This window comes from Vipera ursinii (genome assembly GCF_947247035.1).
Source record: "Vipera ursinii genome assembly, chromosome: 8".
NCBI classification, from domain to species: domain Eukaryota; kingdom Metazoa; phylum Chordata; class Lepidosauria; order Squamata; family Viperidae; genus Vipera; species Vipera ursinii.
This window is the reverse complement of record NC_139519.1, coordinates 17,221,334-17,233,651: the sequence shown is the minus strand read 5'-3', so window position 1 is coordinate 17,233,651 and position 12,318 is coordinate 17,221,334. Positions and strand designations below refer to the sequence as shown.

Genomic DNA, 12,318 nt, shown 5'->3' with positions numbered 1-12,318 from the left:
CATTATTCAGAGTTTAAATCTGAGTTATTTTATTCATTATGCCTGCATTTTCCCTCTGGCTGAATAACTGGTTTCTAATGACTGGCGATGTAACTTATTAGTAGATTAATGGAAAGCTATAAATTCTGGTTGCAGATGTGTATTTATATATTCCTTTCTAAAACATATTGTCTTTCTGTAACTCAAATAGTTTGTGCTTTCGTATTGTAAATATTTTCTGAAGCAGGAAAAGTGCTTCATATCTGGGGTGGGTGTGCTCACTACCTAAAGAAACTGCTTTTTTCCTGTGTTTGCACAGGAGTCACACAGCTGCAGGCATATGAGTTAAAAGAGTGGGATGTGGGTGGGGCAGGGGGGGGAGAGTGACATTCAGAAAAACTGTAGTATCAGATATAAACCAGCCTGCAGAATAAATAGCTTCAGAATGAATTGTCTAGCAGTTTATACCTTTCAAATGCAGATTGGCAACCTAAATTACGGACTTGTCTGAAATTAGAAAAACCCTTTTATGAGATTGCATTGGCTTATATTGCGATTATTTATGTTTCCTATTTCAGAATGGCAGGAAACCATGCCTCTGTGGAGACTGTCAAGTAGGGGTCACTAGCCTTTTTGAACTAATGAACACATTTGGCATGTAGGAAAATGTGGTAGGCGGTCTTAGAAAAGGGCTCCATCTGTAAATCGCTACCATGGAGGAGGGAAGTAATTTCTAAATCCCAACTGCTACCCCTCCTCTGAAGGTCCCCCTAAGCTGTCCTACATATCTTTGCCCCTTTGTGGGAAGGGGGAGAAGGGGCATACTTTCCAAGCAAAGCGGTGGGCTGCAGCCTGCTATTGGCACAGGTAGTCCTCAACTCATGAACACAACTGAGCCCCAAATCTCTGTTGCTGAGAAAAGTTCTTAAGTCAATTTTTGCTCCATTTTATGACCTTTCTCGCCGCCGTTAAGTGAATCACTCCAGTTGTTAAGTTAGTGACACGGTTGTTAAGTGAATCTGGCTTCCCCATTGACTTTGCTTGTCAGAAGGTCCCAAAAGGTGATTGATCTCTCTCTCTCTCTCTCTCTCTCTCTCTCTCTCTCACACACACACACACACACACACACACACACACACACACACACAGAGAGAGAGAGAGACTGCAACTATCATCAGTATGAATCAGGTGCCAAGTATCCAAATTTTCTTCACATGACTGTAGGGATGCTGTAACAGTCATAAGTGTGAAACACGGTCACGTCACTTTTTTCAATGCCATTATAATTTTGAACAATCACTAAATGAACTGTAAGTGGAGAAAATACCTGTATTTTCTTTTTGTTAAAAAAAGTGGTTTAATCGAGGCCTTGAAGCATTCTTGGATCAAAAATAACTTTAGAGGATATGAAGCCAGCTTCCCATTTGTGAAGAAAAGTTGTTTTTTTTTCGTTTTGTTTTAATGTCAAAATGTAGAGGGGACACCATCTGTGGACACCAAGGGAGATGGTGGCAAGCTTTAGATCTGGGGCTGCAGGCTACCCACCTTTGCATTTCCTGCTTTAATCATTGTATGGTTTATAAATGTTGAATTTAAGGGTTTCTGTAAGAAGCTGGCACTTTTTTATGTGTTTTAGCACAAAAAACCCATAATGATAGTTGATCATCAAGAACCGGATGATATAACATGTTACCTTTTGCTTTAAATCTGTTGTCTTAAAAAAAATGTCATGATTGGCACAGTCTAAAGATCTTTGGTAGAACATATCTGTGATTTAAAATGACAAAAAAGACAGTGTTTACTTCAAACCATGAGCCCGTTTAAATTGTAGCACATTTTTTTCTTGATAAGCAAGTACAGTGTCCTCTATTAAAGGACTTAGCTGTGTTTATGACAAGTACAGTAAACTAAAAGAGATTGATAAGAAACATTAGGACAACTGATTTAGTTTTGAAGTAACATTTAGTCACCATCACAGTGAAAGGATCATAGTTAATTGTAACAGCCAAAATGCTAGAAATAATGTATGATTTTTTTCAAAAAGATACTTTTATACCACTAGTATGGTATTACCTTGTAGGTCAAATAACCTATGCAACTATCTCTCTTAGCCACAGTGAATAATAGTAGAAGTCAAACAGCATGGACCAGAAGAAAAAGCCCTTTTTACAAATAAACAAGAATTATTTATTTTCTGGCTTACAGTGATGTGCAAATGTTTTTTTTATTTGGAAGAAGTACTGTTGACTTACCTTTTGCTGCCATAGGACCTCTAAGAATACAGCTGAAGGACTGAAAGTTTGAAACCCAACACTTGCCACCCTTTCCCTTCAAACATCAAACTCATATTTTAATCCAGGAAAATGCAGGAGACATCCTTCCCTTTTTTGAATAGAATTGGTAGGGTTTTAAAATGATTGGCAGCATTAGTTTGTGATCAAATTAAAAGTTACTTTGAACTCAGTCCCTTCTGTGAGTGTAATTCGGAACACACTGATGCTTATTGCAGCTGGCAGCTTCTTGCTATTGCCTCTTTCTGTGTGTGAAGCCCACCCCCCTTGGTGACCTTTTCTGGGGCTGGTCATGGTCCCTTTTCATTGTGATGGGCTAGAAGTGGCTCATGTGGAGTTGATTATTTCCTTGCTTGTCTGGTCTGTTTGGTGCCATAACTTCAAGTCATTTCCATTTTCTTCCTCTGTTTTTGGCTGGCCACAGAGAAAGGAAATGCTTTTGCTGGCGACAGGATCAGTTTGCATGCTTGGCTGACTTGATTGAGCCTGTGAAAAGGTGGGGAGTGCCTAGTAAATAAACCGCAGAGGTGCTAATGTTCCTTTGGTGGTAGTTAGTTGTGATTATTAAACTCCTAAAATCTGCCCAAACTTAATATTTCTTAGTCTTTGGTTTCACTTGGGCCTCTTAATTAAGGGCACCCTTGTTTAATGGAAAATTATCTACTGGAAGAAAATACTAATTTTCTGTTATCTAGAACTAAAGGACAAAATCAGTCCTGCAGTTAAAACTATAGGGCAGCTTATCAGTTGTTTGTAGCCTATTGCTAATTCCTGTTTGCCAAAAAAAAAAAGGGGGGGGCAACCCTTAGTAATCTTTGCACGGCAGCTTTTCCATTCATAATGTGGATTCCATTAAATATGCTGTTCTTCATTGGGGAGTCAGTGGTGGTGGTGAATGTCTGTTTAAACACTGTAGCTTCACTACTTTTTACTTTAAAGGTGGCTTGGCAAGAAGTTTATAATCCAGCTTCACTTTCTAGGGTTAAAATACGGCGTGGTTGTATATGGATTTGTATATATTTCAGGTAGGGGAACCCTGTGGTCTTCCAAATATTGTAGAAAGCCATAGGATCCTGCAGCTTCCTCAAAGCCACATGATCAAAATTTTGGATGCTTGACAGTTGGCATCTATTTACGATGGTTGCAGCATCCTAGGGTAACATGATCACAATTTATGTCCTTCCTGACTGGCTTCCGACAACAAAGTCAATGGGGGAAGCTACACTAAAGAGATTATTATTGATGTTAATCAATTTTGTAATTTTATTCTCAAAAAAGGAGTGGGTGATTTGTGCCTCCCCACTTGTGCCTCAGATGTTGTCACAGGTCCCGTCCCCCCAAAGTATCTTAAAAATTATAGCATTGGTAAAGAACCATGCATAATATGTTTGTATAAATGCCTTGTGACAGAATATATATATTTATATTTCTGATATGGTCCTAAACACTTGTTTCTGCCACAAAAGAACCTATGGGAAAAGAAAAAAATCAAGTGTTAATATTTATAGCTTATTATTTAAAAGTAGCAGAAGCCAGCAAAGCTGAAGCTGTTTGGGATTATTTCCTTTTGGTAAGATAGCTAATTTGTTTGTAGAGTTGTGGAGCGTGCTGTGAACTTAAAAATAACAAGATTCATACATGTTTCTACAAGTAGCAAGATTTGAGGGTATTAAAGGCTTTTCGTGCTATGTTTTAGTTCTGGTACGTATGGTTGAAACCATGTAGCTGTCAACACCTAACTGGGTTTGGAAGCTAAGCAGGATCAGCCCAGGTTAGTTAGTGCTTGAGATGACATTAGCAGGTAGTACCTGGAGGAGCAAAGGGCATGCCATTTCTGTCGTGCTGCCAGGAAAATTACAGGGATGTGTCCCTGAAGTTAAAGGCCAACTTACCTTTATCAATGTTTATGACTCAAAGATGTTGCCTACACTTTCTTCTTTTGTAGGTTCCACATTGAGTCACATTACTCCGAAGCTCTTTGCCACCAGCCTTTGTAACTTGGCATTATGCATCCTGATCCAGTACCTTCACACGAACTGCTTTTTCTTACATTTTTCCTCTCAACTGCAGTTTCAGGTAAATTCACTTTCCGTGATGTGTTTCTGACGGTCTCTTTTAGGACCGATAAATGTATGCCGGCTGACAGTAGTGATAAACACCATATGTGTGTCTTTTTTTTCTTTCTCTCTCCCTAGAGTTGATTCCTCACTTTATTTCTGAACCTCTTTCTACCATCCAGAAGCCAGGAGCAACTATAAAACTTTACTGTTCCACTGAACCCTCTACGGCTCATCTCTCTTGGATATTCAATGGAGAGAAATTGCATAAGAAAATAGAGCAAGTAGACCCACAGCCAGGATCCCTTACCATTTTCTCTCTTAGTCCTTCTAATTCTGGAACCTACCAGTGTGTTGCTAATAACAGTATTGGTGCAATAATCAGCAAGCCTGCAACTGTGTCTGTAGCATGTAAGTTATATTCTGATTGACGGTGAAACACCTAAACACCTAAATTTTTTATTCTTCCCATTGGCCTCTTGTTTCTGAACATTTTTTTTATCTCTAAACAAAGCTTATTTCAGAGAAGGTTTAGTCACAAGCAGCATTAGAGCAAATTGTATGGATGCATCTACTAATGTAGAAAGACACTTATAAAGATTCTCTTTCAAGCAGAGTAGGACAGACATACAAAATGAAATCTCTATGAAGTGCTACTTAAATATATACATGACTTTTAAACAAAGAATGTTTGTTATTTTTTACTTGAAAGGGAAGGAGAAATGAGCTAACCTTGTTAATAAGTTTATTAATCCTAATTTATCCCACTTAATTATAAATTAAGGCTGTGTTGTTCTTCAGGTGTGAAACAAAAAGCTGCTTCAGACGGGGCTAAAACAGCACGGTTTTGCAACTTCTTAAACTAAGTATGTCTTTCCCTTGGCAGAATGCTGCAACCAGCTGAAATAAAATAAAATAATAATAAAAAGCAGCTTCTCTTTTAAGGCAGGTGCTGTGCTCGCCTGCCTTCAAATTCCAACTGTTGAGCAGTCCAGTTATTAAGTACATTTCTTACAACTTATCAACCCTGCAAATGTTCAGCTGGTCATTTAAACAATGTGGAAACAAATATGCCTTGCTTCCTTCTCTCCCTTTCTCCCCTCCCCCATATCTGCACAGAGGACTTATTTCTGCTGAATGCAATTTGACTATTTCGGATCAGAAATAAAATGTCTGAATTACTCCTTTCTTATGCCTGAGCTTGATCCATTTCCATTATAAATATACTTTGCTTTTGAAGCATATCCAAAATACCCATAAGAGAAAAACTTCTCATAATTGAGAAGGATAAATGTTTTTGTAGAGTACTGACCCATAGCAAGATCCTCTTGAGAGCTTATGAACGTTAGTTGGTACTTACAGATGCTAAGGGCGGTAGAAAACTGTGAATACATTAAAAGTGCCTTTTGTACTGCTGTATTGATTGCTGATGAAATGACTGCTGCAAGACCAATGTTGTATTGAATTGCCATTTAAGCAAAGTAGGCATTTATCAACTTACAGTTGAGATATCGGTTAGTTTAGACCAGTATAGAAAACACAAGCATTGAAAAGTTATTTTATATTCAAACATTCTGATTACCGTACATGTTAAGAGTCTGCTAATATTGTCCCAGTATTTGTCAAAGTAAATTAGTTAATTGGTTCATTTGCTGTTTTAGTCAGCTGCTCTTATGTACTGCAAAAAGGGCACATAAATTAGAAAGTATGTAAAACTCAACTACTCTGCATGCCATAATGTTAACATGTAGATACAATAAATAATCTAGCTGTGATCTACATCTATCCAGTTGCACAGGGAACAAAGTGGCTGGGGAAAAGTATATTGTAAATAGGGCAAACCCTGTTAGGCACTGAGATATTAGTCAGACAGATAGTTGAGTTAATGCTGTTCCTGTTCTCTCCTTAACTACTTAAGAGATTATATTCTTTTGAAACCCGAAGTTACACACTTGCCTGGCAATCCTTTTAGCATTGTGAAGGAAAAAACAGATTCTCAGTTTTATAGCGAACCTGACAACTAGAGCTTCTCCAGAAAGGCACATTTGCAGCTTGATTTATATTTATTCAGCAAAATTGCTGGGATTGAGAAAGTATAGGAGGCTTTTCCTGTTTTCTTATTTTTTTCTAAGGTAACTCAGCATCCAATCAGCTGAAAGCACTGATTTTTAATAAGTAAAACTCTCTTGGTTAAAGACCTACAAAATCTACCAAAAGTTGAAAATAAAATAAAAAGCTTTCATTTTTTTCCTTCTAGATCTTGATGATTTTGAATCTTCATGGAGAAACACAATTTCAGTGGAAGAAGGGAATACTGCTTTAATAGGTTGCAAGCTACCAAAAAGCAGTCCAAAAGCACAGGTTCGCTTCCGCATCCGGGGAAAATGGCTGGAACAATCAACAGGCGAGTTTCTATGTCCTTTAGCTTATTGGGAATTGCTACAAGTTTGCATTTTAACAGACAATACAAGTTAAACACAGTATTTTCAACAGAAAAAGCAATATTATATTATTGTTATATTTTAAAGTTATATTCTTTGCAGTCTAATTAAAAAAACACTCCATTTTTATTTTATTAGAAAACTACCTTATTCTCCCATCTGGAAACCTGCAAATTTTGAATGTATCTTCAGATGACAAGGGAATTTATAAGTGTGCAGCGTATAATCCAGTTACTGATGATCTCAAACTTGAACCCACTGGACATAAGCTTGTAATCAGTAGTGAGTATTACATGTCAGTGTAATTAAAATGTCAACGAGCTTTGCTAGGTCTCTCCTCCATCGAGTTTGGTTGAATGTCTGCTTGCTGAAAAGACTTATTACCAATAATTACCTTCATCATGGTTAAATGCTGTATGAGAATGTATATTCCCAGAGTTAAGGATGTGAAAAGCCTTTCTAACCTTTAATAATTGGCTGTTACTGAAAGCTGGATTTGCATATCGTGGGAATCTTTTTTTGTATCTAGGTCTCCAGCCCATAGTATGTTCAGCTAGAATTGGGAACCGGTACCGTATAAAACCTGGGCTGCTTTGATAATGTATACTGAGCCAGATAGACTAATGGTGAGGCTTGATACAAGGCGACTTCCCACATTAAAATAGTTCAGAGCAGGTGAGGTGTGAAGCACGATAAACAAATCATAATAATGATTCTTGCTCTAGATCAGGGGTAGGCAACCTTGGCTCTTTTATGACTCGTGGACTTCAACTCCCAGAATTCCTGGGCCAGCATGGCTCAGCTTGGAAACCTCTCCCTTTTCCCTCAGCATGGCTGGCTCAGGAATTCTGGGAGTTGAAGTCCACGAGTCATAAAAGAGCTAAGGTTGCCTACCCCTGATCTAGATGACAGAGAAAGCTTGGCAATTTAAACTTAAGCTCTTTACAGGCTTTGTAGCCAAATATCAAATAACAGATTACAATTAAATATTACCTTTTATGATCTAGCGTCTACAGTGGATAGTTACGATGAAAATACATAAGCATTGCAAACAAGCAAAATACTTTGGGGGGGAGGGAAATAACTTAGGAATCCAAGGAATTTGAGATAGCTCATTAGAAAAAAAACACCTCATGCTAACTTTTTCCTCAATTTGCAGACTCTTCCGCAGCGGATTTTCATATTCTTCATCCCACCAGTTCTCAGGCATTGGCAATACCTCAGCATAGAGCTCTGATGTTGGAGTGTGTAGTTAGTGGCCTGCCTGTTTCTTACGTTCACTGGTACAAAGACGGCAGAGATGTGCTAATTCAGAACAGATGGAAGCTGTTCCATTCGCACCTTACCATTGATTCTGTGGATCTGTCTGATGCTGGAAATTATTCCTGTGTAGTCCAAGACAATTCTGGAGTTGTGAAATACATTAACTACAGCATAAATGTGCTTGGTACGATGACAATGTTTAATTTACAAATTAAGAGTCAAAACATTGCTGCTGCTGCAGATGAATGAAACGGGATATAATGCTCCCTTTTTCTTCCTTCTTTTTTTCCCTTCCTCTTTGGTTTTAGAACCCACTTCTATATCAAGAGGATTACAAAATCAGTTAGTGTCTTGGGGCAAAAATTTGCATCTTTCCTGTGAAATACATGGAAATCCTTTACCTAATGTTACGTGGTACCATAATGGAATTCCCGTCCATCTTTCTTCCCGGCACTTTCCTGCAGGAAACAAGCTAAGAATAAATCAAATTGCCCCAGAAGACACGGGATTGTATCAGTGCTTAGTAAACAACGGCATTGGATTTTCACAGTCCACTGGGAGATTTCATTCCCAAGCAGGTAAAACAGATGATGCACGTTTTTCCTATCCTTCTTTAGTCTGTACAGAAATGGCTTGTTGGCTTTGTGGGCTGTTTCTAGTGAGTAAATCTTAACTACTGAGCTATGCATCCAGTTGTAAGCCCTGGCTATTTGTTGACACTGCCAGGAAACCTTTTCCATTTTAAACTTGCCTGAGCTTTAAAATTAACCATGGAGCTCTTACTGCAGATGGCACAAATTGTAAATTGTCATCAACTTGCGTATTAAGCTTCTCAGAACTTATGCCTGCTATTTAGAGTGTTATTCCCTACAATATTTGAAGGTTCCCATTCCTTTTTCTCCCATTCCCATCCTTGTTCTTCTCTTTGTTAACATTTAAGACAATTAATTTGATTCATGATGTAGTTCGTGCAAAGCAGTATGTAAATATTTAAAATAAACAAAGATAATCACTCACGGCCTTTATATTTCCCTCCCAATCCAAGTTTCTTCTATACATCTATTCTCCAATGATAGTTCAACTCTCTTGAGAAGATCTTTTACTGTGTTAGGAGAAGAAAAGAAGGCTGGTTATACTAACTGCCTTGAGTTATTTATCAAAGTAGTAAAGGTAGGGAATACATGAATAAAGTAAATATATTTGTAACTCAAAGCAGTCTGTATATGTATAGTCAGATGATTATTATTTCATGTTGTTCTTTGAAGCTTCGTGGCCTTTTCTGTGGATGTGTAAGTGTCTATATATATGGATGAATAGTAAACTGTATTTTTTTCTCTGTTTTCATTTTTTAAATAGACAAAACTTCCAAGCCAATTATAACTTCACTGCCAGCCAATATCAAAGTGATAGAGGGCGACACTGTGTCGTTGTCATGTAATGCCACTGGATTGCCTGCCCCTGTAATTCGTTGGTACAACAGGCACGGAATAATTACCACCCATCCTTCACAGGTGCTCTACTCAAAATCACATAAGTCATCCCTCCAGGCAAGAAGTGGTCACTCCATTGCAGACAGAGCCTACTTCATTATGTCTCGCAGTGGGTCAAGCTCCTTATATATTCAGCCTCTTATGGCAGAGCATGCTGGGAAATACATCTGCGAAGCAACAAATGATTATGGACTTGCTCATTCAGAGACCTCCCTTACAGTCGGTGAGTACCATCCCAGTTGTCTTAACTACCGTATTTTTTGGACCATAAGACGCACCTGACCATAAGACACACCTAGTTTTTAGAGCAGGAAAACAAGAAAAAAAATATTCTGAACCAAATAGTACCGGTGTACTAGGAAGGAAGGAGGGGAGAGAGAAAGAGAAGGAAGAAAGGAGGGAGGGAGGAAGAAAGAGAGAGATAGAGAGAAAGAAAGAAAGAAAGGAGAGAGAGAAAGAAGGAAGAAAGAAAGAAAGGGAGGATGGAGGGAGCAAGGAAGAGAGAGAAAGAAAGAAGGAAGGAAGAGAAGGAAGGAAGAAAGAAAGGAGGGAGGGAGGGAGGGAGGAAGAAAGAGAGAAAGAAAGAAAGGTAGGTACCGGTAGTTTCTTTTCCCTGAATAGGTTTTCTAAGATGCCGAAGCAATTTCAAACAATTAGCAGTATTATCTTGAAAATGGGAAATCACTTCCAATAAACTTTGCAGAGAAACCTGCAGGGACAACTCCTCACGGCTTTGCTGGGGCAAGTCGCCTATGAGGTTTAGTTTAGCAAAAACTATTTCTTTAGCAGTGAGGTAAAAGAAAGAAAATGTGCGCGCGCAGGGAGGGGGAGGCAGTCAGAAGGCATGGCAGGCACGTCCGTATTTCCTCCCCTGCCGACCAATCACAGGGGCGGGGTGGAGAATTCCACGTCTTCGTTCAATCACGTCTCTCCAGTGGAGCTGATGGACTGCGTTGACTGAACGGGAGACAAGTGTTTTCGCTTACCTTCGGACCATAAGACGCACCTCGTTTTTCCACCCACTTTTGGGAGGGGAAAATTGCGTCTTATGGTCCAAAAAATACGGTAACTAGTGTGCAAAATATTTGGGCCATTCGAACAGAGGTTTGCACTAATAATTGAATGGCCACAAATTGCCACATTGTAAACTTATACGTTTTACAGCTCATCACATTTCTGTTGCTTTCTATGTTGAAACGTGATCTTTCTGTGCCACTTGCAAATTAGGTGTGTTATTTAAATTGAGTTGTCCGTTTCTAGAATTGTGGACTACAGAATCAACACTTATAATTACAGATTTGAGATTATAATAAGTCTGTTGTGTTCTGTTTTGAGGTCAGCTAAGTTCCACTTGGGTAATGTTACTGACACATCAGCATTCACTTTGAAATAAATAAACTTTCTTCCTCCTTGATTTTTAATGAACCAGCCGCCCACAGCAAACTGATTGCCAGTTCAGCACAGGCAGGCAAGGAGGCCTAAAATGTTGCACAATGAAATGTTTACTTTATAAACCCTTTCTGTTACTTTTTTCAGTGCCATTGTAACTTTGAACAGTCACTAAACTGTTGTAAATTGAAGATTACCTGTACCTGAAGCGTTTTGTAGGATTTCTGAAGCGTTTTCAACATGGGTTTAAGCCGTGTATATAAGAATCTAGAAACCACGTGGACCATTACAATGGGATTAAAAACTGTTCTTATTTGCTGTTATAATCTAACTTTCTTTAAAAGAAAGAAAGAAATATTGTCTTTAGGATATAAATCACTTTGTGACGATACACATTTATTCATTTATGAAGAAATACGGATTGAATAAGTGGTAGTATTAAGTGTCATTTGTAAAGATCTTTGAGCCAATGCCTATCTTTAATCTTTAAATTCTTCTCCAGTTCCCTATGAAGCCAGTACAAAAGCAGCAGCTCCTCCTTCTGAAATTGCCCAGAATGATGATGGAGATGGGGATCTTGATTCGGATATGAGCCTCCCCAGGAAGTCTCCGGCCGAGATTCTTACTGATAAAACTGCTACAGAAAAAACATCCAGTGGCATTTCCCCACCAGAAGCTCCCATCATCCTCAGCCCTCCACAAACACTTAAGCCAGACCAGTATAACCTGGTCTGGCGATCTGGAAAGGATGGTGGTCGGCCAATCAATGTTTATTTTGTGAAATATCGCAAGGTAGGACTATCCTTGCTCTCTATAAAAAAAAACAAACAAACCAAATATTAGTTTTTATGGCTTTAAAAAAAAACTTGGAAAGCTACAGTATCCTGGTAGTAACTACAAGAGAAGGGATAAAATAGGATGCTGCTCTATGTCATCTTAAAGCATTGGCAGTAATGGCGATTAATGAAAGCTGGCCTGTTTTAAGCATCTCTGGGCCTTGTATTACAGGAAGATTGACATTTACATTTTGCAGTATGTGAAGGAAGATTTTTGGGGCGATCCTAAGCATTTCATTGTGTCTGCGCTTTTGTTTTTAAACACAGTCTGGTAGCTAGACAGTAACTTATTTAAATAATACAGTTCTGTGCCAATGTTAGAACCAGCAAATTGTTTACCTGCCTTCCTGTAAATGAAAGTTTTTGATTGTCATTCTTTAATTCTCCTTTTACAGCTGGATGGCAATGTTACCAATTGGTATACAATCCGTGTCCCTGGAAGTGAAAATGAACTCAGTCTTACAGAACTGGAACCTTCCAGTCTATACGAAGTCTTAATGGTTGCAAAAAACGATGCTGGTGAAGGTCAGCCTTCCATGCTTACTTTTCGTACTAGCAAAGGTAAGAAAGCT

The 12,318-nt window shown here is 38.6% G+C and overlaps 1 protein-coding gene across 2 annotated transcripts in view; it reads left to right on the top strand.

Moving 5' to 3' along the window:
- CDON (cell adhesion associated, oncogene regulated) overlaps positions 1–12,318 on the top strand; it is a 39,262-nt gene that overhangs the window by 7,688 nt on the left and 19,256 nt on the right. For both annotated transcript variants that reach the window (XM_083368691.1, XM_083368692.1), the window contains 9 exons: positions 4,216–4,346; positions 4,466–4,738; positions 6,585–6,731; positions 6,907–7,050; positions 7,928–8,215; positions 8,340–8,609; positions 9,388–9,744; positions 11,413–11,702; positions 12,142–12,307. In XM_083368691.1, coding sequence (XP_083224817.1) covers positions 4,277–4,346; positions 4,466–4,738; positions 6,585–6,731; positions 6,907–7,050; positions 7,928–8,215; positions 8,340–8,609; positions 9,388–9,744; positions 11,413–11,702; positions 12,142–12,307 — 2,005 coding nt within the window. In that variant the 5' untranslated portion in view covers positions 4,216–4,276. The remainder of the gene's footprint in view (positions 1–4,215; positions 4,347–4,465; positions 4,739–6,584; positions 6,732–6,906; positions 7,051–7,927; positions 8,216–8,339; positions 8,610–9,387; positions 9,745–11,412; positions 11,703–12,141; positions 12,308–12,318) is intronic.